Source organism: Raphanus sativus, chromosome 2 (assembly GCF_000801105.2).
Source record: "Raphanus sativus cultivar WK10039 chromosome 2, ASM80110v3, whole genome shotgun sequence".
In the NCBI taxonomy this organism is placed as follows: domain Eukaryota; kingdom Viridiplantae; phylum Streptophyta; class Magnoliopsida; order Brassicales; family Brassicaceae; genus Raphanus; species Raphanus sativus.
The window spans coordinates 28138350-28162444 of NC_079512.1; the positions used below are offsets into that span (position 1 = coordinate 28138350).

Consider the following 24095-nt stretch of genomic DNA (forward strand, 5'->3'; position numbering starts at 1 on the left):
GAATTTTTTTCAAAGTTATTATTATATATTTTGATATTTTGTTCAAAATTTTTGAAGTTATTTATATTTTGAACCTTTTACCTTTCAAAATTGAACAAAATATTAAAATATATAATAATAACTTTTGAAAAAAAATCACTTAAGTTTTAAAAATAAAAATAATCTATACAAGAAATTTTTATAAATAACTTCAAAATTTTAAGTATATTTAAGATCATGTAATTATAAATATTTTATTATTTATATTTTAGTAAGATATAAGTTTATTGAATATATAATAAGTAAAAACATGTTATGTATTTATGTAAATCAGAAAAAAATTATCACCAAAGTTTTAAAATTTAATACGATGAAAAAATAGTAGTTTATATAATGTCAACTTTTTAATAATATTTCAATGTAGATTTAGGTTCGTTTTAAAAAGTTCGAGTAGGTTTTTAAAGTTTTAATTGAGTTCAGGTCGTATTTGGCACTAACCATTAGTTCGGGTTGTATTTGGCACGATCCAAATTGTTCAGGTTGGAATAGGCATTTTAATTTTCCTGATTTTAAATAACATTTGTACCCTCCACTATTTACTTGATTCCTTGTTACGCTCGATAAGAAAGCAGGTGTAGTCTCGGTAACCAGGAGTCAGTGGTGGGCATTTTATCCGTGAAATTTGATTCGATTCGTTATTCGTTGTTATTTGATCCAAAAATTCCGAATATCCGTAACCTTCCGAAGCAAAGCAAATATTAAATTTCAATATCCGTTAAAATCGAAGCAAATCACAAATATTAAAATTTTGGAAAGCGAATATCCGATCCGATCCGTCAATATATTAATACAAGTATATTTTCATTATATTTAAAGTTTTAAATGTATAAAATTATATAATTATTATTCTAACATATGATTCGACAGTTCTATTCACATTATACTTAGACAAAAATATTACATAAAAGGAAAATAAAACATTTATAACAATTATAATTTTTTTTAAAGTTTTGTGTTATTATAATTGTTAATTAAGTTTAAAAATTTACAAAATATGTAGATTCACTATATCTTTTAATTTTTATCTTTTATATCATGGAAAAAAATATTTTTCAAAACAAATTTGTATCAAATTTTTAAGATTATTTGTATTAATCAAAACAAATGAGATATCCATAAGTATCCGCAAATATCCGCAAATATCTATTTATTTTCCGGATATCCATTTTTCCGAATATTCGTATTTTTCCGAAGCAAAGCAAATCGGAAAATTAGATATCCGTAACATTCGAAGCAAATCACAAATACCTTAAAAAATCCGGATATCCGATCCGTACCCAGACCTAACCAGGACTCGCCCAGCTCCAAACTACCTTTACACCCTTGATTGATAGGCAGTTTTACTCCCTCTCTTTCCTTAGAAAAGTCACTTTGACATGTGTTTTACCGAAACTAAAACAAAATTGTATAGTAGACAGTCTACTGTAGACTGATATATCATGTATATTACTAAAATAGAAGTACACATAAAAATTAGGGTAAATCTCTAAAATAACACTTTTTAAGTTTTTGTCATAAAAATAGCATTCAAAAAATAAAATGACCAAAATAGCATCTTTTTATTTTAAAAATTTTAATATTTATTTTTTATTTTTAAATATTTGAACACATTACTAAAACTTCACCCCTTAACTCTAAACCCTAAGTCGTAAATTAATTAATCCAATGGTTATAAATACATATTTACCCTTCAATAAAACTTATTTTGGTCATTTTCCTCTTTGTGATGCTATTTTTGTGACAAAAACTTGGTTTGGTGGTATTTTGTCTTTTTCTCTAAGAATTATCCTTTAGATTTATAACTTATTTGAAATACTATCTTTAAATAATCTTTGTCATTTCTAAATATTAAACCATTTTCTAAAATAATTAGAATTTCATTAACAATAATGTAACTAATAAAGATTTCATTAACATTAATACGTAATTTAACTTTCCTCACTTTTGCTTTTTCATTTACCATTATTATATACTGCTAAACATAATTTTAACTGCAAAGAGAGTAATGTCTTAATCGACACCACACGAAGATTTTTTTGTCGTCCACTTATATTATATGGTTTCTCACCTTTTCAGGAAAATCATCCAACTCAAGTAATATACTCTGACAATCGTTCTTCATAATAGTTTGACTCATTTTAAGCACACACAAAAAAAAATCAACAGTTATTAACCAACTTAAGATAGTTTTACAACTTTCATATGTACAATTAATTATGAATATTTATTATAAGCACAAAATACTAGATATGACACTTCAAAGATCAATTATAGCTACTAGATTTTATTAACCGCGATACACGCGGTTTGTCCATTTTGATGTTGTTAACTTTTCTATTTTATGACTATGTGACTGTTTTGTTTGATTGTATTTATTCATTATAATTTCTATTTTTGAGCTGTTTTTCAGTAAATTTCTGTTTTATTTGGTTCAGTTTTTATCTCTATACTACATATATTTAGATATCATAAAATAGATATCCAATTTATGAAAGATAAATATGAGTTGAAAAACCAACACACTAAAGAAAGATAAAGGTGCTGATCTGAAATACTGCATGAGTTGAATATATAAAAATTTCTGAAAAAAAATTAATTTACATTTCTTAATCTATATAATATTATTTGAGAATCCTGTTTTGTATGTGGATAAAACTATTATATTTAAAAGTCAATATTATTAAAATTATTTACTTTTTATTTTAGTTTTATTTTTATATCTTTTACAAAATAACTTATATAATAAAAAGGAAATATTTATAAAATATAAAACTGAAATTTTATTTTTTTAAAAAAATTCCATGAAAATATGATTTATAAATATATGAGCATCAAACATATTTTATATAATGGATTGCATATAAAAAGGAAAGTTCACAAAAAAATAATCTTGATATTAAAAAATAATTCCTTTAAAAATAATTTTAACTTTTACTATCTTTATATCAGGATTTTGTTTTCAGAATCTTACAAAAATTAATTTAAGTAACATATGATATCTTTAGTAACTTAAAATATTTGTAATTACTATAATTAAAATGTTTTATTTTGTTTTGCAAAATATTTATTTTTTAATTTATTTTTAATTTTGATATACGTTTTGTTTATAACTTTTATCCAACTACGTTAATAAAAATATTTAAAATAGCTTAATATACTACTTATATAACATGATTTTTATAAAATAATTCACAAAAATAAATATTTAAATATTAAATAATGTTTCTTTTGAAATTGACTTTAAGAAAGAAGACATATTTAGAAAGGGAACTAAAAATATTTATTCTTACTATAAATGTATTTGGATAAAAATAATAAAATGCGTTTTAAATAGAATCATTCATAATTTTGAATCGATCAATACTTTAATTTTTTATTTGATTATCAAAAGATTATATATTAATTTATACTTAATTATAGTAATATTTACAAATCTAAGATAATTATGAAACTAAATGAAAAAAAAAATCAAAATCAATAGTTTAATTTATTTAGAACAAAAAAAATACTATGATTGAATTTGCAGAAATAAATGAAATCCAGTATACACAAATTTATAAGAAAACTAAAATACTATATATTCAATAGCTTGTCTCTGCTAATTCAACCCCATATTTAAATGGGCTCATCATCTCTTGCCTCTTGCAAGATGCATTGTATCTTCCAGAGTTTACACTTCCGCTGATGATGATGATAAGTCTCTTATGTTGCTCTTTCTTCCTCGAGCTGTTTAACACATTTCTCCAAAGACATTACCGAAAATTCCGATTTCTCTAGCTCGGGATCAGTATCAACAATCACAACATGCTTATGTACAAAGCCAGTAAAAGGAGAAATCTGAGCCACATTACCAATGCGATCGAGCGCAGACACTAACTTAACGTCTCCCAAGTTTTATTTCCAATACCAATTTTTTAAAGTGATAAATTTATAATGGAGAAATATAAGCTAAGATAGGTAATCAACTGGATGGAAAAAAAGATAGGTAATCAAACTCTACTTCTTCCAAGTCATCGCTCAGTATATGTATGTCCTACACCGAGAAATGTAAACACATGTTGTAATGCTGAGATCTACTTCTACATTGATGACATATTCTTCAATAGTATTTCACTCATAGAGATGATAAAGCTCCAAATGATTACACAACAGTGATCATAGCCTACTTGTCTAACCAAAAAAATAACCAACCTTACTTGCGGTTGTGCTGGTGGTTCTTGTGCAAGAGAGCTGAGACATTCTATAATAGGTTCCTTCAGTTGAGTTTGCACGATGATGTGTGAAGGATTCCACCTTGATCGGCGCCGGGCCCACACTTTTCCTGTTTAGAAAGCCAATTTTAAACAAAGCAAGAATGATTTGATTCAAAGGAGAGATATAAATGAGCAAAATTGACGTAAGAGTTAGATTTATAGTGCAAACTCTGAGTACCTGTGGACAACCAAATGAATTTTTACCACTGATTTCTTGCATTGCCATGACATGCATAGGCTGGAGAGAATACATCTTATTTGGTACCAAAGGGTTGTTGCCTTGTTGGTGACCAGTAGCAGTCGTGGACCATCTTTGTGCTGTGATGTTGAATATAGAGAGCATAACATGTTATCATTTGTATTTCTTTAGTGCTGTTGGTTTGGTTGCCGCAGGTCCGGCGTCTGCGTCTGCGGCAATGATTTTCGCAGCAAGTTTGTTCGTTTCTCGACGCCCGGTACGTGCGTCTGCATCTGCGTCTAAACGCCAAACCACCTGCGTCAGACGCCGAGAAAATCCCGCGGTCGCAACTAATAACCAGCGTCTACTTAACCTATTTACTATTATACTCTTAACCTAATTCACTAATTACAAAAAAACCTAAGCTATTTGACGCAGACGCAGCCTCTTCTCCATTGACGCCCCTGCCTTATCTTCTCATCATCGATCTCAGACCATCTCTCGATCTCAAACCCAACCCAGCTCTCTCTCTCTCTCTCTCTCTCTCTCTCTCTCTCTCTCTCTCTCTCTCTCTCTCTCTCTCTCTCTCTCTCTCTCTCTCTCTCTCTCTCTCTCTCTCTCTCTCTCTCTCTCTCTCTCTCTCTCTCTCTCTCTCTCTCTCTCTCTCTCTCTCTCTCTCTCTCTCTCTCTCTCTCTCTCTCTCTCTCTCTCTCTCTCTCTCTCTCTCTCTCTCTCTCTCTCTCTCTCGTTAAGCTCTCTCTCTTTTTTTGGGTTTTGTTTGCTTACTACTGTTTAGAATGCTAAGTGTTTGTTTCTTGTCTATTGGATATCGTTTTGTCTGAGAACCAAAGTGTTCTTGTCTTGATAAACATTGATATATTTCTATCTGTTTTTAGAGAAACCCTTTGTTCAAATAGTGGTCTGAACTTCTGGTCTGAGCTTTCTACAGTTTTCTCAGCTTTACTTGATGCTCTTGTGCTGCGCGCGCTCAGGTTGCATCTCTTAAAAACTTTCTTAAGTCTCTTTCTGTTTTTATAACTATGGAAGCTATCATATCAACTACAGCTTCTGGTCTGTTTTTACAGGAACCTTTGTTCAAAATAGTGGTCTGAGCTTCTGGTCTTACCTTGTAGCTGAGTTATCCGAGAAGCATTACAAGTACTCTTAGGTACATTTTCTTTTTGTCTCTAAAACACCATCATGTCTTGAGCCTAATATTTTTTTTTGTATCCTTGAAACCGTCTGATACAAAAGCTTATGTAATGCGTTAGATGAGTTGTCTCTTGTGAGTATGTTTGTATATGTTTTTAAAACTACAGAACGTTCTGATTTTGTTGAAAGTTCTCTGTTTGATGATCATATAATAGTTCTTTTAAGAGAGTATTACCACTGAAACAATCTGTCTGAAGCATTAGTTCTCTTCATGACTCTTCTCTTTCCTCTTGTTATCATCATCCACAGTTCATGACTTCATGTTCTCATTGCTTAATCTTTCTGTTTTTTGCAGGTCTCAAGCTCTCCAAGCTTCTCTCACTCAAGCTCTCCCAAGCTCACTCTGTTTCTGGTAAGTTATCAACAACGCAAGTTGCTATATGTCTCGTTTGTCTCAGTGTCTGTCTCCCTCTCTGTTAGGCTCACGTCTTGATGTTTTAAAATAATGGGCTGAGCTACATGAACTGAACGACAGCGTCTTTCATGAACTGTAGGCTTTTTCTTTAAACCAAACCAAAGCTCACTCAGTGAAAATATAGATTTAATGTACAAAATTACATTGAAAATGTAGAATGACATTTATTTTGTTTCGAAAATAAAAATTTAAAGTGACATAATAAGAAAATATCACTTATCACTTACCAACTATTCATTTAAACCTAGACCAATATCTCGGCCCAATCCATTACTTTCTTTTTGTTATCCTTTGTTTGGAATAGAAATTTATAATTTGCGATATAGTGGGATCGCGTTTGCAGTTTGCCTTCTCGGGTAATGTATGATTGCTCACTTAGATACAGCGTGTCTTAGTCGGACGCAAAACAACCTAACACAGCTTGGTTTGCGGTCTTACGCAATTCAAGTCTAGAGTCAAGCTTGTGTGTAGTATTTTAAAACATTTTAATGTTTTGAAACAACATAAACTTTCTAAAATATCATATAATTTGAAACAAACGGAGTATATGGACTAAATAAGGAAAGTACATGTGTGTTTGACTCTCAAAGAGAAGCTTTGATTCGAAGCCAAAAATAAAAATAAAAGAGGCCATGGCCACACTACAAGCAATATTTGAGAGATGACAGAGATTGTAAACCTAACTCCTAACCAAATCACATTCAATAGCTAAAACCTATCTAAAACTCGTCCAATTACTAACAACAATGCATAAATGGTTTAATAAAAGCTACGATCCAAAGCTCTCTAGTGGATATCTTGTCACTATTGTTATGTTTTTTTTTTTTTTTTTTTTTTTGCTAAATATTTTCTATTAAAATGCATGAGAATAAAAGTTTTACAAAGCCAAGCTTAGTGGCAAGTGCCTATCAAAGAACCGAACCAGAAACTGCTAGCAGCCCAAAAAGAACCTATTACAAATCTTACTTGCCCAAGTAAAATTTAGAAGAAAGAAGAACTGATGATGTTGGAAGAGAGAATAAACAGCCAGACAGGTCAGGAGTGCCACGCTTGGAAAGTGAAGAGGATAACTGGGGATTATTGAGTCTGATTGACGCAATCCGGAGTTTGATGATTTTGTCAATATCCTTGATGATGGCTGATGGAGTTCTGAATCTGCTTCTGTGAAGTCGACTGTTCTGCTCCGCCCAGATGTAGTAAGTCGAGGCTGCCAAGCCAAGAGGGTTAGTAGTCTCAGGTGCGCCGGCGATTGTAGTACTTTCACCGAGTGAGGACGTCGCTCCATGCTGTTGGAGAAGTAAATCCCGATCTATTAGCCACTGAGTTCCAAACCTCCCACGAATAAGGGCAAGAATAGTATAAGTGGTCTTTGGACTCAATGCCGGAGTTGCATAGAATGCAGACAGGGTCAATGTCGATTCCCCACTCCACCATCCTATTCTTTGTAGGGCACCTATCAAGAACAAATAACCAGGGCAAGAACTTGTGCCTAGGGATGCCCATAGAGATCCAGACCTCCTTTGACCAAGAAACCTGTTCATGGTGATCACGCAACAAATTATAGACGGTCTTTGTTGAGTACACCTTAGATTTATTCCCCCCTGGCATCCACTCGAATTTATCTGGTTCATTAGTAATCTGAAGGGTTGACAGGAAGGACTGAACACGGACTTGTGCATCTGACCGTGCTGGAGGGAGGTTCCAATCGCTGAGCTCCCAAAGCTCTGCCAAGGTAGCCGTTCTAGGGATACCAGTGTTGTGGGAGCTTTCGCCCCGAAGGTGTTTCGAGATGCTTCCAAATGGTGACCAGTTACTTGACCAAAAATAGCAAGTTTCGCCATTTCTCACTGTCATTTTGATCCAATCAAATACAGTGTCGCGCTGTAACAGATGGTAGTTCGCCAGCCAAGAATTCTTTTGTTTAGTATTGATCACCCAGAAATTGTTGATGTTCCATCAAGCACTTCAGTAAGATACCAAGTAGCCCAGATTGAATCTTGCTTGAAGAATAGAATCCAAATAAGTTTTGCTTGTTATGTTTGTAATACATTTGCAATTGACATTGATACCTAAGATATTATACGTTCATGTCCAATTTTTCAAGATCCAAGCAATCATTTTATCTCATTTTGTCATCAAGTTGATTGCTTCAACATATTTATTTTCATTTAGTACTGCAACTATTTTTTCTTATCAGTTTAGCTTTTTAGGATATCAGATGTTAAGTTGTCTATAATGTTGAAATGATTAAGTAAGATGTCTTTGTAAAAATATAAATTGATATTAAGTAGCAATGACATAACATGCTGAAAATAAGGGAACAAAATAAAAGATATTGAATAAGAAATTTACATATTTTTCGAGTCAATCTCAATCTTACATCATATTTTGTTGTGAATTTTTTTCTTGCCGATTGGTTTATTTTCAAAAGATGAAAGAGAAGACTCTGATTGAGTAAATCCTCTTTCTGTAGTCTTCATCTTTAAACTCCAAATCTAATCTATTAAAATTGAAGTACAAATGGGAAATAACCATAATTTTTTCTCAATAATTACATATCTATGCCATTGGATTAATATTTTTTTTTCTAAAAAAATAAAAAATAGAATCAAACCTTTAGTCATTAATTTTCGTAGACCTAATTAACTACATTGCCATATATATTCCTGTTTGGAAATAATTCCTAATTATTCTTACCTTTTTCTAACATGAATCAACGTAAAGATCTCCAACATTGTAATATTTTAACCTCAAATTACGGTACAAGAGAAACATTGCCATTTCATTAGTTTAATTTCAAAATATCTAAGAAGATTTTAGGAATGTTGCATGGAATATCTCAGATTCACCATACCTAAAATATCTCTAATCTATCTATATTATCAAAGTTAAAGTACACAATTAGATTGTTTGGAAACAATGATAATATAATAAATGATATATGTTTGGAAACATGGATAGTAGAGATGTGTATTTTTTTTATTTACAGATTTAGTCATTGTATTTTCAATAAACTAATAACAAATGAAAAAATTTTAGAAACATGAATAACATATTTAATATTTTTTTTATTTAAACATTTAGCCATTGTTTTTACAGTAAATTAAATAACCTTCTTTCTATATTTCTTTTTGTTTACAATTCTGTCATTATATTTACAATTTTTTTTATTTATAATTCTTTATGGTGAAAATAAAAACACAAACTGAAATATAAATAGTATATTATATAAAAAAATTTAAAAAACAGTATTATTATCTTATTTAGTTTAGTCAAATATAAAAAATTCAAGTGTTCAATTTTCAAAACAAATATCATAAAATTAATAATAATTCATTGAAAACTAATGCAAAAAATTAATATTTTGAAACATGGATAAAAGTATGTCAAGAAGAAAAAAGTAATGACTTATGTTATTAATAAAAATTGGAATCCATTATATCAATTTTAAAATATACAAAATTGACTAATCTAATTACCTAAAAACATTGTTTTGTCTAAAATAATCATAAAATAAAATTTAAATTTATATATACATATTTCAAATCGAAATAATAATTTAGAGTTGATTTATATCAAAAATTGATCTAAATATGCATATATTCAAAATTTTATTTTTACTAAAATATTTTCCAATAACCATTATTAAAAAATGTTTTCAATATATATAAGAAAAAATACAACAAAAAGATTAATTTCATATATCAACTTAAATTATGGTTTTTATATTTCACATTAAACTTCAAGAATATAGTATATATAATTATTTATAAGATGATACATATAAAATACTATTAATTAAATGATTATTTATATGATGGACCAATACAATTAATTATATGATGACATATATATGATACATAATAGTGAATATAGGCTAGGCGTTCAGATATTCATTCCGGTTCGTTTTGGATCTGTTTGGGTTTCGGGTTTTCGGGGTCAAAGATTTCAGCCTCATTCATATATTTCTAAATTTCAGTTCGAATTATGACTAGGGCTGGGCATTCAGGTATCCATTCGGGTTCGTTTCGGATCTGTTTGGATTTTGGATTTCCGGTCAATGATTTCAGCCCCATTCAGATATTTCTAAATTTCACTTCGAATTATATTCGGATCTTTACGGGTTCAGTTCGGATAACCATTTAAATTATTTTTTTAAAATTCATTATATATTTTGAATTTCATAAAAAATATATAAATAGATAATATATTGTATATAAATCTGAATAACATATGTCAAAATACCTAAATTTAACATATAATTTAATTTGGTTTAAATTTTGGATCAAAAATCAATAATTTTTTTTTTGGCATTTTGAGTGTATTTTCACTATGTTAGATATTTTATATTTGACTATTTCATATATTTTCAAGTATTTAAACCAATCTAAAAGTATCAATATATATTCTGGATATTTTTATATACACTAAACTACAAAATAGTTAATATATATATATATATATTATATAAAAGTATATAAATCTTTTTCGGATATATTTTGATATCCAAAATACTTCGATTTGAATTGGTTATGGTTTCGGTTGTCTAAATATCAAAATTTCGAATAATTTGGATATTTAATCAATTTTGGTTCGGGTTTGGTATTACTCTTTCGGATCGTGATCAGTTCGATTCTTCAGATTTGAATTTTTTATCCATCTTTGATATTGACATGAAAAATAAATAACAATATTTTTTTTGAAATATACACCCGCACGGTGTGGCGGTTCAAAATCTAGTAATTGTTTTATTTTTACATTCAGTTATTTAATTTTCTGCAGTATTTATTATTATTTTCATTTGACTTTCTTTTTTTTCAGGAACATGCGGTGTTTTCGCCGGGGTTTAGTTTTAAAGAGAAGTTTGTCATCGATCTATTATTTTAAAATATCAGAATGTTAATTACACTTTTAGATTCTTACTTTGAGGACAGTAATATTTTTTAGTCCAGATAGAAAACAAAACAAATGAACCGGATGTCAAGTTCAATTGGCCGGAATTAACTAAATACAATAAAAAACAAAATTACACTGGTTTTACTAACCATTGTGTGTCGTGATTCACATTTATATTATTCATTATTATAAATAATGCAACAAATCCAAAATAAACATTTACTTTATTTATAATTATATGTCAACTTCAATACTTTATTACAAGGCTCCCAATAAAAAATATTATAGTTTTTTCTATTAAAGAAAAAACAATATAGGAAAAATGTGAAAAAACTTCAAAGATATCATGATTTAGCATCATATTTATTCACCTTACTTAACCAGAACGTTAACAAGGAGTTCCGCAAAAGCAAGTCACATCGTTTTTTTCCTTTGTCCCATAACATGTACCCTTCCCATTAGTTCCGTGTCTCTCAACGCACTTAGCTTGGCATTCAGATTCAACACACAGCCCATTTTTGGCTAAAGGGATATGTCGTTGATTACAGATCTTTTTTCTTTCTTGTGCATTTGCCATCGTTCCTGTTGGATATAAAATATCAGATCAAAATGAAATAAAATACTAATTTCCTCTTTTTCTGGAATGTAATTATTTACAAAATGTAAAATTTATTTATGAAACGAAAATACTGATTTTAATTTTTTAATAATTATAACCAATATAAAAAGAGAGATTGAAGTAAATAAAAAAAGCATATATATGATTTAATCAACAAAGTATTTTCTGTTGGTGAAGATATTCTCTGAATAATTTCTGAATATTACTGATAAGTGAGAGTAACATATAAATATGTTTTTTAGTTATTTTTATTTTGAAAAAGTAACATATTACTACAAAAATGTAAAAATATAAGGTAATTATTATATAAATTACTTAAAGGGCATTAATAGTTATGAAAACACATGTTACCAAAATTTAAAGTAAAAAGAAACAACAACTGAAAGATAGATGATAAAAAATGAACATATGTGGAACCTTTTCTATATTATAGCTCTTCATAATTATGAATACCATATATATATTTATACAAAAATCTCTGAAATTTGTTTTCTAATTTTCATGGATGTTGTGAAATTTACATAAAAGAGATACTTGAAATAACAACATCTACATTATATCAATTATGATGTATTTTACACAATATAGCTGTAAATGATATTTTTAAAATATCAAATTATATATTCAAGATCAGTTTATTTTATAACGAATATATAAAATATGTTTACGATAAACTTAAAATATATATACAAACCTAGCACAAGAATGATGAAGATAGTTAAGACTGTAAACGATAGTTGAGGAGCTTTCTTCATCATATATGACAGAAATGAATTGATAATGGTTTATAATCTTAAAGGAAAGGTGATGTATTTTTTTTTTTTAATAAAAAAGGTGATGTATTTTTGTTATGGCAATAGGCATATATATATATAGCTGAAATAGCTAATTTAAGCAATTCACTATATTATGTTCCGCTTTATCCGAATCTAATTTTGAAAAAGTTCCAAACATTTTTTGCTCATCTAATATGAGAAAGTTTTAGACTCGTTCATTTAATGTTTCTATAAATAAATAGAATGGAAAATGTCATATGCGTTAAACTATTAATTTTGATATTTTCAAAAAATTTGTTATTTTGTGGTAGTTTGGAAAAATTATGGAATGATATGCACATTATAATGTAATTGTGGGAATCAAAATTTGGACTATTAAATTTAATCAAAAAATTCAACGTTCAATTTTGTTGTGGTAGATAGTCATTTTTATATAAATTTTGAGCTATTAAATTTAATCGAAAAATCAACGTTCAATTTTGTTACGGTAGATAGTCATTTTGATATAAAAATTTGAGATTCTTAATTAATCTCTACTAAATTTTGATCGGCACACCCGTACGAGTATTTTTTTTTAACTTTTAAAAATGTATTGTGTTTTCATTGTACATAAATATTATGATGTTAGTATTTTATTATTTTATTTTTGTTAGCATTAGTATTGGATTGTTATTTGTTTTGAATGTTATTTTGTATTTAATATAATAATTATATACAGTATTGAATTTTGTCTTGTATCTTTGGACTTTTAATACATAAAAAATATTACTAATACAGTAAGTGATTATTTGAATTTTTATTTATTTTAATGTTAATTGTACATTATTCATGTACTTTACTAATGAAAATTTTAAAAATGTTTGTTATACATAATATAAACCGGCTACTTATTTGGGTAGCAAATAAATTGATATGTTTTAATATTTATGAAATGGTAGAATAATTTTATATCATACTATTTTTATTAATATATGTACAATCAATCACAGATAAAATTAATTAATTGTTTGCTTTAACAAAAAAAAATTGTTAAGATATATTATCATTTTAAACAATCATTAATGTTAACCATAATTAAAATTAATTGATTGTATTTTTAAGGGATTGTTTTTAATATTAACTAATGCTAAAATTAATATTAGTTAGTTTCTAGTGGCATTAGGTGTAATTGAAATGTTATTTTAAGGGTTAGTTCATATTGGTATTTCGACTTTAATAAGATAAGTACAATCAATCACAATTAAAATTAATTAATTGTTTGCTTTAACAACAAAATTTGTTAAGATATATTGTCATTTCAAACATTAATGGTTGACCATAATTAGATTTAATTGATTGTATTTTTAAGAATTTTTTTTGTTAAGATTAATTAATGCTAAAAATAGGATTAGTTAGTTTTTTGACAAAAAACGGCATTTCTATTACTATTGAATTAGTTAGTTTCGAGTGACATTAGGTGTAATTAAAATGCTTTTAAGTGTTAATTCATATTGGTACTTCAACTTTAATAAGATAGATACTTTAATTAATTTTATAGTACAATTGATGTTTAAAAATGAAGATTATATTTAATCAATATAGAAAACAAAATGGTAATTTTTGTCATAATAAAATAGAAATTTTCGTTCAAACTAATAAATATATAATATATCATTTTGAAAAACATAAAATTAAAAAATAAAACAAAAATTATTACAAACGTCTGTGCGGTCGCGCAGACCAAACTCTAGTTATTAATATATGATTAATTAAATCTAAATGATTTAAGTAAAAATCTATTGATTATTCAAAAGGTTAAAAATAGATTTAATGTACACAATTACATTGTAAACTAGATATGGATCCGTGCGTTGCACGGGTTTTGATTAATGTTTTAATTTCATTATATGATTTTTTTATATAATGTGTGAAAATTATTCAAGGTATAAGAATTATTTTTTTTATATAAATTTTGGTTAGTACTCCTATTTTAACAATCATGGTACATAAGTGAAATCACTTATTAGCAACTTTATACATAAGGTTAGAGAAAATAGATATTCCCAAAAATTCAAATCGAACTCAACATAAAGAAATACGAAATAAAGCAAAATATAAAGAATTTAATAGTTGAATCAAAGCAATTGAGTTGATGACAGCATCGTACACTTTCTTAAGCTCTTAATCTAATGCATATTTGTATTTTTTTTTTCTATATTATTCTTCTTGTTCAAACATATTATAATGTTTTAATGACAATTTAGTAACGTTTTGTGTTGTCATCGTAGGATCTCGAACTTTTTTGTGCAATCGTTAGCATTTATATATTTTTGTTTGTATGATTTATTCATCTTTAAAATATCTATAGTTCTCAGCTCTATATATTTCTCCATCTTTTCTCATAAAATAAATTCTATTATAAATGTGAATCTCTCCATTGTATGATTCTGCTATAGACTTTCTATATTTGAAGGAAAAATGTAATGTAATGATATTTTTATCTTTTTATTTATAAACAAATATACCATATCTCTATATTTTCCTCTAAAAATAAAAGAATTCAATTGCATAAGTACAAATTGAAGCAAATCCATCTCTATAATATAATTTCTCTATTTTAGAAAGAGAATATAGATACGAATATATAGGTGAATTTGAAATAATCTTTGATGTTTTATCAATAGATAACATTATAGATCAACATTTTTATCATGCAATTAGAGGTAATGAAACTATTAATACTTTATGCAATTTAATACTGCTTTGATTCTTGTGATATGTGTATGCTAAAGACCATGTTTCTGAATCTCAATTGTGTGAATAACTGGTTATGAAAATAATGTGTAGTACATGTCGTACCACAATTTGATACTCTAATTCACTTTCTCTGAAACTCGAAATCTGGACCACAAAGTGTAAAAACATTAATCCTTAGTCAAACATGAACTATGGGACTTCCGTAGAAAATTAGCTAATCATAGGAAAATAATAAGATTATTTTTACAAATTCTATTTTGCTTAAATTTTAATAAGGAAAGCTACTTAGATTTATTATAAAATAATCAGTTATATTCTCAGGTTTTTATAATCTTTAAAAAAAAATTAAAATACTATTTTCTTTCATAATTTTGTTTTGTCCTGATTTTTGAAAAGGAAAATTAGAATTTATTTAAAAGGAAATTTATACTCATACAGTTTATACAATTTTATTTGTTTATTATTAAAAAGGAAACTTACTATTAAATAATTATTAGTATAGAATTCTTTTTCGTTTACAATATTTTGTTTAAAACTTAAAAATGAAAAATACTATTAAATAAATATTACCATTCTATTTGTTCATGGTTTAATATAATGCTGAACATATCTTATAAACTTTTTCGCCAATACACTAATAATTTGCCTTCTGTGAAACTCAAAACATACACCAAATAGTGTAAAAACATTAACCATTACTCAAACACTGACTATTGGAGTTTCTACAGAAAATTAGTTAATTATATAAAAATAAAAAAAAATTTACAACTCTCTTTTGCTTAGAATTTTAATAAAGGAAAAATATTTAGATTCTTTAAAAAAAAAATCTTTTGTATTCTCAGGTTTTAATAATTCGTTTAGAAAAAATTTAAACTACTATTTTCTTTCGTAATTCTGTTTTTCATGATTTAAAAAACAAAATTAGAATTTATTAAAAAGGAAAATTATTTTCATATAGCTTATACAATTTATTTTTTATTATTTAAAAAATGAAGCTTACTATTAAATAATTATTAGTATAAATTCTTTTTTCGTTAACTATTTTGTATAAAACTTAAAATGTCAAATACTATTAAATAACTATTATAAATGAAAATTAGTTTGTTAAATAACTTTTATAAATGAAAATACTATTAACCATTACTCAAACATTGACTATTGGAGTTTCCGCAGAAAATTAGTTAATTATAGAAAAATAAAAAGATTTTTTTACAACTCTCTTTTGCTTAGAACTTTAATAAGGGAAATTATTTAGATTCTTCTAAAAAAATTAAATAATCTTTTGTATTCTCAGGTTTTAATAATTCGTTTAGAAAAAATTTAAACTACTATTTTCTTTCATAATTCTGTTTTTCATGATTTAAAAAACCAAAATTATAATTTATTAAAAAGGAAAATTATTTTCATATAGCTTATACAATTTTATTTTTTATTATTTAAAAAATGAAGCTTACTATTAAATAATTATTAGTATAAATTCTTTTTCGTTAACAATATTTTGTATAAAGATTAAAATGGAAAATACTATTAAATAAATATTAGAATTATATTTGTTCATAATTTTTTTTAAAACGAAAATTATTTTCATATAACTTTTACAATTTTCTATTTCTTGGACATAAAAAAGGAAAATAATATTAAATAATTACGAAAACTGTTTTTTGTTTACAATATTTTGTTTAAAACTTAAAATGGAAAAATACTATTAATTAACTATTTATATAAAATTATTATTTAACACTATAATTCGTTTAGAAAAAATTAAACTACTATTTTCTTTCATAATTCTGTTTTTCATGATTTAGAAAAAAGAAAAATTAGAATTAATTAAAAAGGGAAAGTTATTTTTATATAGCTTATACAATTTTATTTTTTATTATATAAAATATTATTTAACACTATAATTCGTTTAGAAAAATTTAAACTACTATTTTCTTTCATAATTCTGTTTTTCATGATTTAGAAAAAAGAAAAATTAGAATTAATTTAAAAAGGGAAAGTATTTTTATATAGCTTATACAATTTTATTTTTTATTATTTAAAAAAGGAAGCTTGCTATTAAATAATTATTAGTATAATTTTTTTTCGTTAACAATAATTTGTATAAAACTTAAAATGGAAAATAGTATTAAATAACTATTTTAATTATATTTCTTCATAAATTTTTTAGAAACAAAATTATTTTCATATAACTTTTATAGTTTTCTATTTCTTGGACATAAAAAAGGAAAATAATATTAAATAATTACGAAATTGTTTTTTGTTTAAAACTTAAAAAAGAAAAATACTATTAATTAACTTTATATTAAAATTATTATTTAACACATATCACAATCTTAAAGTTATAATCTCCATGTGTCGCGATCGTGTTAATTAGTAACTTTGAAAAACCAAGCTTTATATAATAAGATATATAATGACACTTATTTTTTGTTTCAAAATAAAAATTTAAAGTGACATAATAAGAGAATATCACTTATCACTTACCAACTATTCATTTTAATCTAGACTGATGTCTCGGCCCAATCCATTACTTTCTTTTTGTTATCCTTTGTTTGGAATAGAAATTTATAATTTGTGATATAGTGGGATCCTGTTTGCAGTATGCCTTCTCGGGTAATGTATGATTGCTCACTTAGATACAGCATGTCTTAGTCGGACGCAAAACAACCTAACACAGCTTGGTTTGCGGTCTTACGCAATTCAAATCCAGAGTCGAGCTTGTGTGTAGTATTTTAAAACATTTTTAATGTTTTGAAACAACATAAACTTTCTAAAACATCATATAATTTGAAACGAACGGAGTATATGGACTAAATAAGGAAAGTACATGTGTGTTTGACTCTCAAAGAGAAGCTTTGATTGCCAAAAATAAAAATAAAAGAGGCCATGGCCACACTACAAGCAATATTTGAGAGATGACAGAGATTGTAAACCTAATTCCTAACCAAATCACATTCAATAGCTAAAACCTATCTAAAACTCGTCCAATTACTAACAACAATGCATAAATGGTTTAATAAAAGCTACGATCCAAAGCTCTCTAGTGGTTATCTTGTCACTATTGTTATGTTTTGAATACATTTGCAATTGACATTGATACCTAAGATATTATACGTTCATGTCCAATTTTTCAAGATCCAAGCAATCATTTATCTCATTTTGTCATCAAGTTGATTGCTTCAACATATTTATTTTCATTTAGTACTGCAACTATTTTTCTTATCAGTTTAGCTTTTTAGGATATCAGATGTTAAGTTGTCTATAATGTTGAAATGATTAAGTTAAGATGTCTTTGTAAAAATATAAATTGATATTAAGTAGCAATGACATAACATGCTAAAAATAAGGGAACAAAATAAAAGATATTGAATAAGAAATTTACATATTTTTCGAGTCAATCTCAATCTTACATCATATTTTGTTGTGAATTTTTTTCTTGCCGATTGGTTTATTTTCAAAGATGAAAGAGAAGACTCTGATTGAGTAAATCCTCTTTCTGTAGTCTTCATATTTAAACTCCAATAATTGTTTTATTTTTACATTCAGTTATTTAATTTTCTGCAGTATTTATTATTATTTTTCATTTGACTTTCTTTTTTTCAGGAACATGCAGTGTTTTCGCCGGGGTTTAGTTTTAAAGAGAAGTTTGTCATCGATCTATTATTTTAAAATATCAGAATGTTAATTACACTTTTAGATTCTTACTTTTGAGGACAGTAATATTTTTTTAGTCCAGATAGAAAACAAAACAAATGAACCGGATGTCAAGTTCAATTGGCCGGAATTAACTAAATACAATAAAAAACAAAATTACACTGGTTTTACTAACCATTGTGTGTCGTGATTCACATTTATGTTATTCATTATTATAAATAATGCAACAAATCCAAAACAAACATTTACTTTATTTATAATTATATGTCAACTTCAATACTTTATTACAAGGCTCCCAATAAAAAATATTATAGTTTTTTCTATTAAAGAAAAAACAATATAGCAAAAATGTGAAAAAAACTTCAAAGATATCATGATTTAGCATCATATTTATTCACCTTATTTAACCAGAACGTTAACAAGGAGTTCCGCAAAAGCAAGTCACATCGTTTTTTTCCTTTGTCCCATAACATGTACCCTTCCCATTAGTTCCGTGTCTCTCAACGCACTTAGCTTGGCATTCAGATTCAACACACAGCCCATTTTTGGCTAAAGGGATATGTCGTTGATTACAGATCTTTTTTCTTTCTTGTGCATTTGCCATCGTTCCTGTTGGATATAAAATATCAGATCAAAATGAAATAAAATACTAATTTCCTCTTTTTCTGGAATATAATTATTTACAAAAATGTAAAATTTATTTATGAAACGAAAAATACTGATTTTATTTTTTTTAATAACTATAACCAATATAAAAAGAGAGATTGAAGTAAATAAAAAAGCATATATATGAGTTAATCAACAAAGTATTTTCTGTTGGTGAAGATATTCTCTGAATAATTTCTGAATATTACTGATAAGTGAGAGTAACATATAAACATGTTTTTTAGTTATTTTTTATTTTGAAAAAGTAACATATTACTACAAAAATGTAAAAATATAAGGTAATTTATTATATAAATTACTTAAAGGGCATTAATAGTTATGAAAACACATGTTACCAAAATTTAAAGTAAAAAGAAACAACAACTGAAAGATAGATGATAAAAAATGAACATATGTGGAACCTTTTCTATATTATAGCTCTTCATAATTATGAATACCATATATATATTTATACAAAAATCTCTAAAATTTGTTTTCTAATTTTCATGGATGTTGTGAAATTTACATTAAAGAGATACTTGAAATAACAACATCTACATTATATCAATTATGATGTATTTTACACAATATAGCTGTAAATGATATTTTTAAAATATCAAAATTATATATTCAAGATCAGTTTATTTTATAACGAGTATATAAAATATGTTTAAGATAAACTTAAAATATATATACAAACCTAGCACAAGAATGATGAAGATAGTTAAGACTGTAAACGATAGTTGAGGAGCTTTCTTCATCATATATGACAGAAATGAATTGATAATGGTTTTATAATCTTAAAGGAAAGGTGATGTATTTTTTTTTTAATAAAAAAGGTGATGTATTTTTGTTATGGCAATAGGCATATATATATATAGCTGAAATAGCTAATTTAAGCAATTCACTATATTATGTTCCGCTTTATCCGAATCTAATTTTGAAAAAGTTCCAAACATTTTTTGCTCATCTAATATGAGAAAGTTTTAGACTCGTTCATTTAATGTTTCTATAAATAAATAGAATGGAAAATGTCATATGCGTTAAACTATTAATTTTGATATTGTCAAAAAATTTGTTATTTTGTGGTAGTTTGGAAAATTATGGAATGATATGCACATTATAATGTAATTGTGGGAATCAAAATTTGGACTATTAAATTTAATCAAAAAATTCAACGTTCAATTTTGTTGTGGTAGATAGTCATTTTTATATAAATTTTGAGCTATTAAATTTAATCGAAAAATCAACGTTCAATTTTGTTACAGTAGATAGTCATTTTGATATAAAAATTTGAGATTCTTAATTAATCTCTACTAAATTTTGATCGGCACACCCGTACGAGTATTTGTTTTAACTTTTAAAAATGTATTGTGTGTTTTCATTGTACATAAATATTATGATGTTAGTATTTTATTATTTTATTTTTGTTAGCATTAGAATTGGATTGTTATTTGTTTTGAATGTTATTTTGTATTTAATATATAATAATTATATACAGTATTGAATTTTGTCTTGTATCTTTGGACTTTTAATACATAAAAAATATTACTAATACAGTAAGTGATTATTTGAATTTTTATTTATTTTAATGTTAATTGTACATTATTCATGTACTTTACTAATGAAAGTTTTAAAAATGTTTGTTATACATAATATAAACCGGCTACTTATTTTGGGTAGCAAATAAATTGATATGTTTTAATATTTATGAAATGGTAGAATAATTTTATATCATACTATTTTTATTAATATATGTACAATCAATCACAGATAAAATTAATTAATTGTTTGCTTTAAAGCAGTGTAGTAAGCTTTAGGGATAATCCATTGTACCACTAAGTGCGTTGATGTTAGGACCTACCGGATCAACCCATAGAGTTTATAAAAAAATTGTATGTGTTTCATTAAGTGAATAATGAAACAAGAAGATACAAGGCTTGATGAATCAATCCTACCTGTATCTAAGATATTATTTTATTTTTGCATTTAAAAGAGTAGTTCTATAACGGAATTCAGTTACTTTAATGGTACTCCTTTATAAAGTATAAAACAGAGTGAAAAATAAAATAATTATTTTATTTCTGAATAATTTCACTTTTATCACATTATGAAGTGGAGAATAGAATAGAAGTATTAGAGAATTTATATAAAAATTATATTTTACAGTAAAAATAAAGTATAGTTGGAGATACTATCATTCCTGCTTTGTGTATGTGCGTGCATGCATGCAGTTCTTTTATTATTAATATAACATATGGTATTTTTACTGGTCATTGCCCATTGGTTTATCAATATCTAGACCTAATATGAGTTTATGTATCAACCAACCGTAACCAGAAGGAGCGTGTGGGTACGGCAGTCTCTTTGAGCAATCCTACGGTTTAGGGACAGCGCTCTAAGCACAGCTTTATTCAACAACGGAACCACGTGCGGTGCATGCTATGAGATCATATGCGTCAACGCTCCACAGTCGTGCATCAAGGGAGCAAGACCTATACGCGTTACAGCAACAAACTGTTGTCCACCGGACTACAGAGATGGTAGTTGGTGCAATCCCCCTCGGAAACATTTCGATCTTTCACTACCGATCTTTCTCAAGATCGCTAAGTACAGAGCAGGGATCGTTCGGTGAAGTACAGGCGAGTCATGTGTCCGAAAAAGAGTGGTGTCAAGTTTCAGTTAGCTGGGAACCCTTATTTCTTGATGGTTACTGTTTTCAACGTTGGACGTGTTGGTGACTTGGTGTTGTGGTTGAGGTGAAGGTGAAAGGTTCGAAGACCGGTTGGATTAAGATGACGAGGAATCGGGGACAGGTTTGGGATACAAACACGTTGTTAACTGGACAGAGTTTATCATTCTCGGTTGCTACAAGTGATGGGAAACGTTTAAAGTTTAATAGTGTTGCTCAATCTAATTGGCAGTTTAATCAAACTTATGATGGCAAGATTAATTTTAGATTTTAGTTTTTTTTTAAACACTGATTTATTATGATATTACAATTATGCGAAAAATTATATACACGATTCGACAATTGTCTGCATAATTGTTTAGTAAATCTTTTTTTTTCAGGACTTGAAACATGAATTTCTTGCAATCTGCAATAATTTGCATAGTCTGGGATTCAAACCACAGATCTGGATGTAGAAACTTTTAAACCTTAATCATTAAGCTATGGTGCTTCCACATTTTAGATTTTAGTTTATAAATAAATAAAAAAGATTAATTATTTTGTTGGAAAATTTCTTGATTTAAATAGTGACTAAAATAATGAATAAGAAAAAAATATTTATTTTTCATTCTTTAAAATTTACACCTCCATTATGTGTTGATTATGACAACCTGATAAAAATTACAAATTATATTTCAGTTGATGCATTAATTTATAACATAACTGGTATTCAGTTTGGCTGACAAACAAGCAGCAAATTCAATTTTTATTTTAAAAAAAGAAGATAATCAGTATTCTTAAAAACAACCTTAAGAGCATCTCCAATGGTGTTACCACCATTGGAATCCTTAGCATTAGTAAACTAATTTTTTTTGTGTTTGAATAGTTAAGGACTCATCTCCAAATTTGAAGTCCAATGGTGTTTTCCAATTTGGAGTTTTTAATACTTGTGAAAAAAAAAGTTTTGGCAAAGAACAAGAACAAATAAAAGAGATAATCACAACTTAATTTAAGGAGGCAGGTTTATTCACACTGAAAGTAGAGCACCTAACATTATAACACAAAACACCCACGAAGTTCAAACAGGGTATTTGGAATTTTATATAACCGTTCCTATAACACAAAAAATCTTGCCAAGTGTCTCGGGATCAGCATAAACAAAGAAGGCCTGGTGACTTGAACAATCTCCTCCTTTTTACAGACTTTTTCCCCCCCGAGCTGTGTTCTTCTATAAGGACCTCCATAACTATACTGACTTGGAGAAGTACATGCGTAGTTTCATTTCACATCCGTTATTTTCCCCCTCAGTTACCTCTTGTTCTTGCTTCACATCTCTGCTTTCTCTTTTCTTCTTGCAACACAGAAGCATGTACAATGGCTCTCAACGTATTTAATTAGCTAATGCCCTAAAGAAGCAAAGCAAAAGAGTTAAAGAAAAGCTTCAAACGATCATTTGAACTTGTGCTTACACAATTATAGAACATTTTTACCTGGACAATAAGTTCTTCAACCTCTAAGCACATTGCTTCAAACTTGTGGTAGACATTCCCAACCCCATGCTATCAATTGAACTAAAGACAAGTATCAAAACCCATCAAGGAACTTCTATGCATTCAAAGGAAAGAGATTGATACAGCTTTCTAACACACAGAAGAAGGAACAGAGTCAATTAAAAAAGTGAACTTTATCCATCAGATAAACTCAACTAAAGAGAAGTATCAAAACCCATTAAGGAATCTTAATGAATTCAAAGAAAAGAGATTGGTACATCTTTCTAGAGAAGAAGGAAGAGAGCAGACCTGCAAGAGCAGTAGAAGCATCAGGAGCCATGGCAGACAACTAAGCTTAACTTCTTGGATGAAATAATGAAACTTTGAAGTGGGTTTGTTGTGTCGGAGTTAGTTCCGGTCGGCGAAACAAGAGTTCGTGTCTGTTCTAATTATCGTCTCCGCGGTACCTCCTCTTGTTTCCTCCACTGTCGTCGTCGTGGTGGTGGTC

The 24095-nt window shown here is 27.3% G+C and overlaps 2 protein-coding genes, 1 long non-coding RNA gene and 1 pseudogene across 3 annotated transcripts; 1 reads left to right on the forward strand and 3 right to left on the reverse strand.

Annotated features, from left to right (window-relative positions):
- Positions 1 to 7357: 7357 nt before the first annotated feature.
- Positions 7358 to 7951, reverse strand: LOC130508667 (uncharacterized). Its single transcript, XM_057004282.1, has one exon. The coding sequence runs from the start codon at positions 7949 to 7951 to the stop codon at positions 7358 to 7360; it is 594 nt and encodes a 197-aa protein (XP_056860262.1).
- Positions 7952 to 11202: 3251 nt separating this feature from the next.
- Positions 11203 to 12370, reverse strand: LOC108837579 (defensin-like protein 149). The gene is made up of 2 exons (XM_057002937.1): positions 12307 to 12370; positions 11203 to 11575 (listed from the first exon to the last, which is right to left on the reverse strand). Exons 1-2 carry the CDS (start codon positions 12368 to 12370, stop codon positions 11382 to 11384), a joined length of 258 nt encoding a protein of 85 aa, XP_056858917.1. The 3' UTR covers positions 11203 to 11381.
- A 6646-nt stretch (positions 12371 to 19016) lies between these two features.
- LOC130503354 (uncharacterized) lies at positions 19017 to 20264 on the reverse strand. Its single transcript, XR_008940765.1, has 2 exons — positions 20127 to 20264; positions 19017 to 19390 (listed from the first exon to the last, which is right to left on the reverse strand). It is a non-coding gene; the product is annotated as an uncharacterized LOC130503354 (long non-coding RNA).
- A 1376-nt stretch (positions 20265 to 21640) lies between these two features.
- On the forward strand, positions 21641 to 22392 carry LOC108839352 (expansin-A23-like; annotated as a pseudogene).
- The last annotated feature ends 1703 nt before the right edge of the window (positions 22393 to 24095 follow it).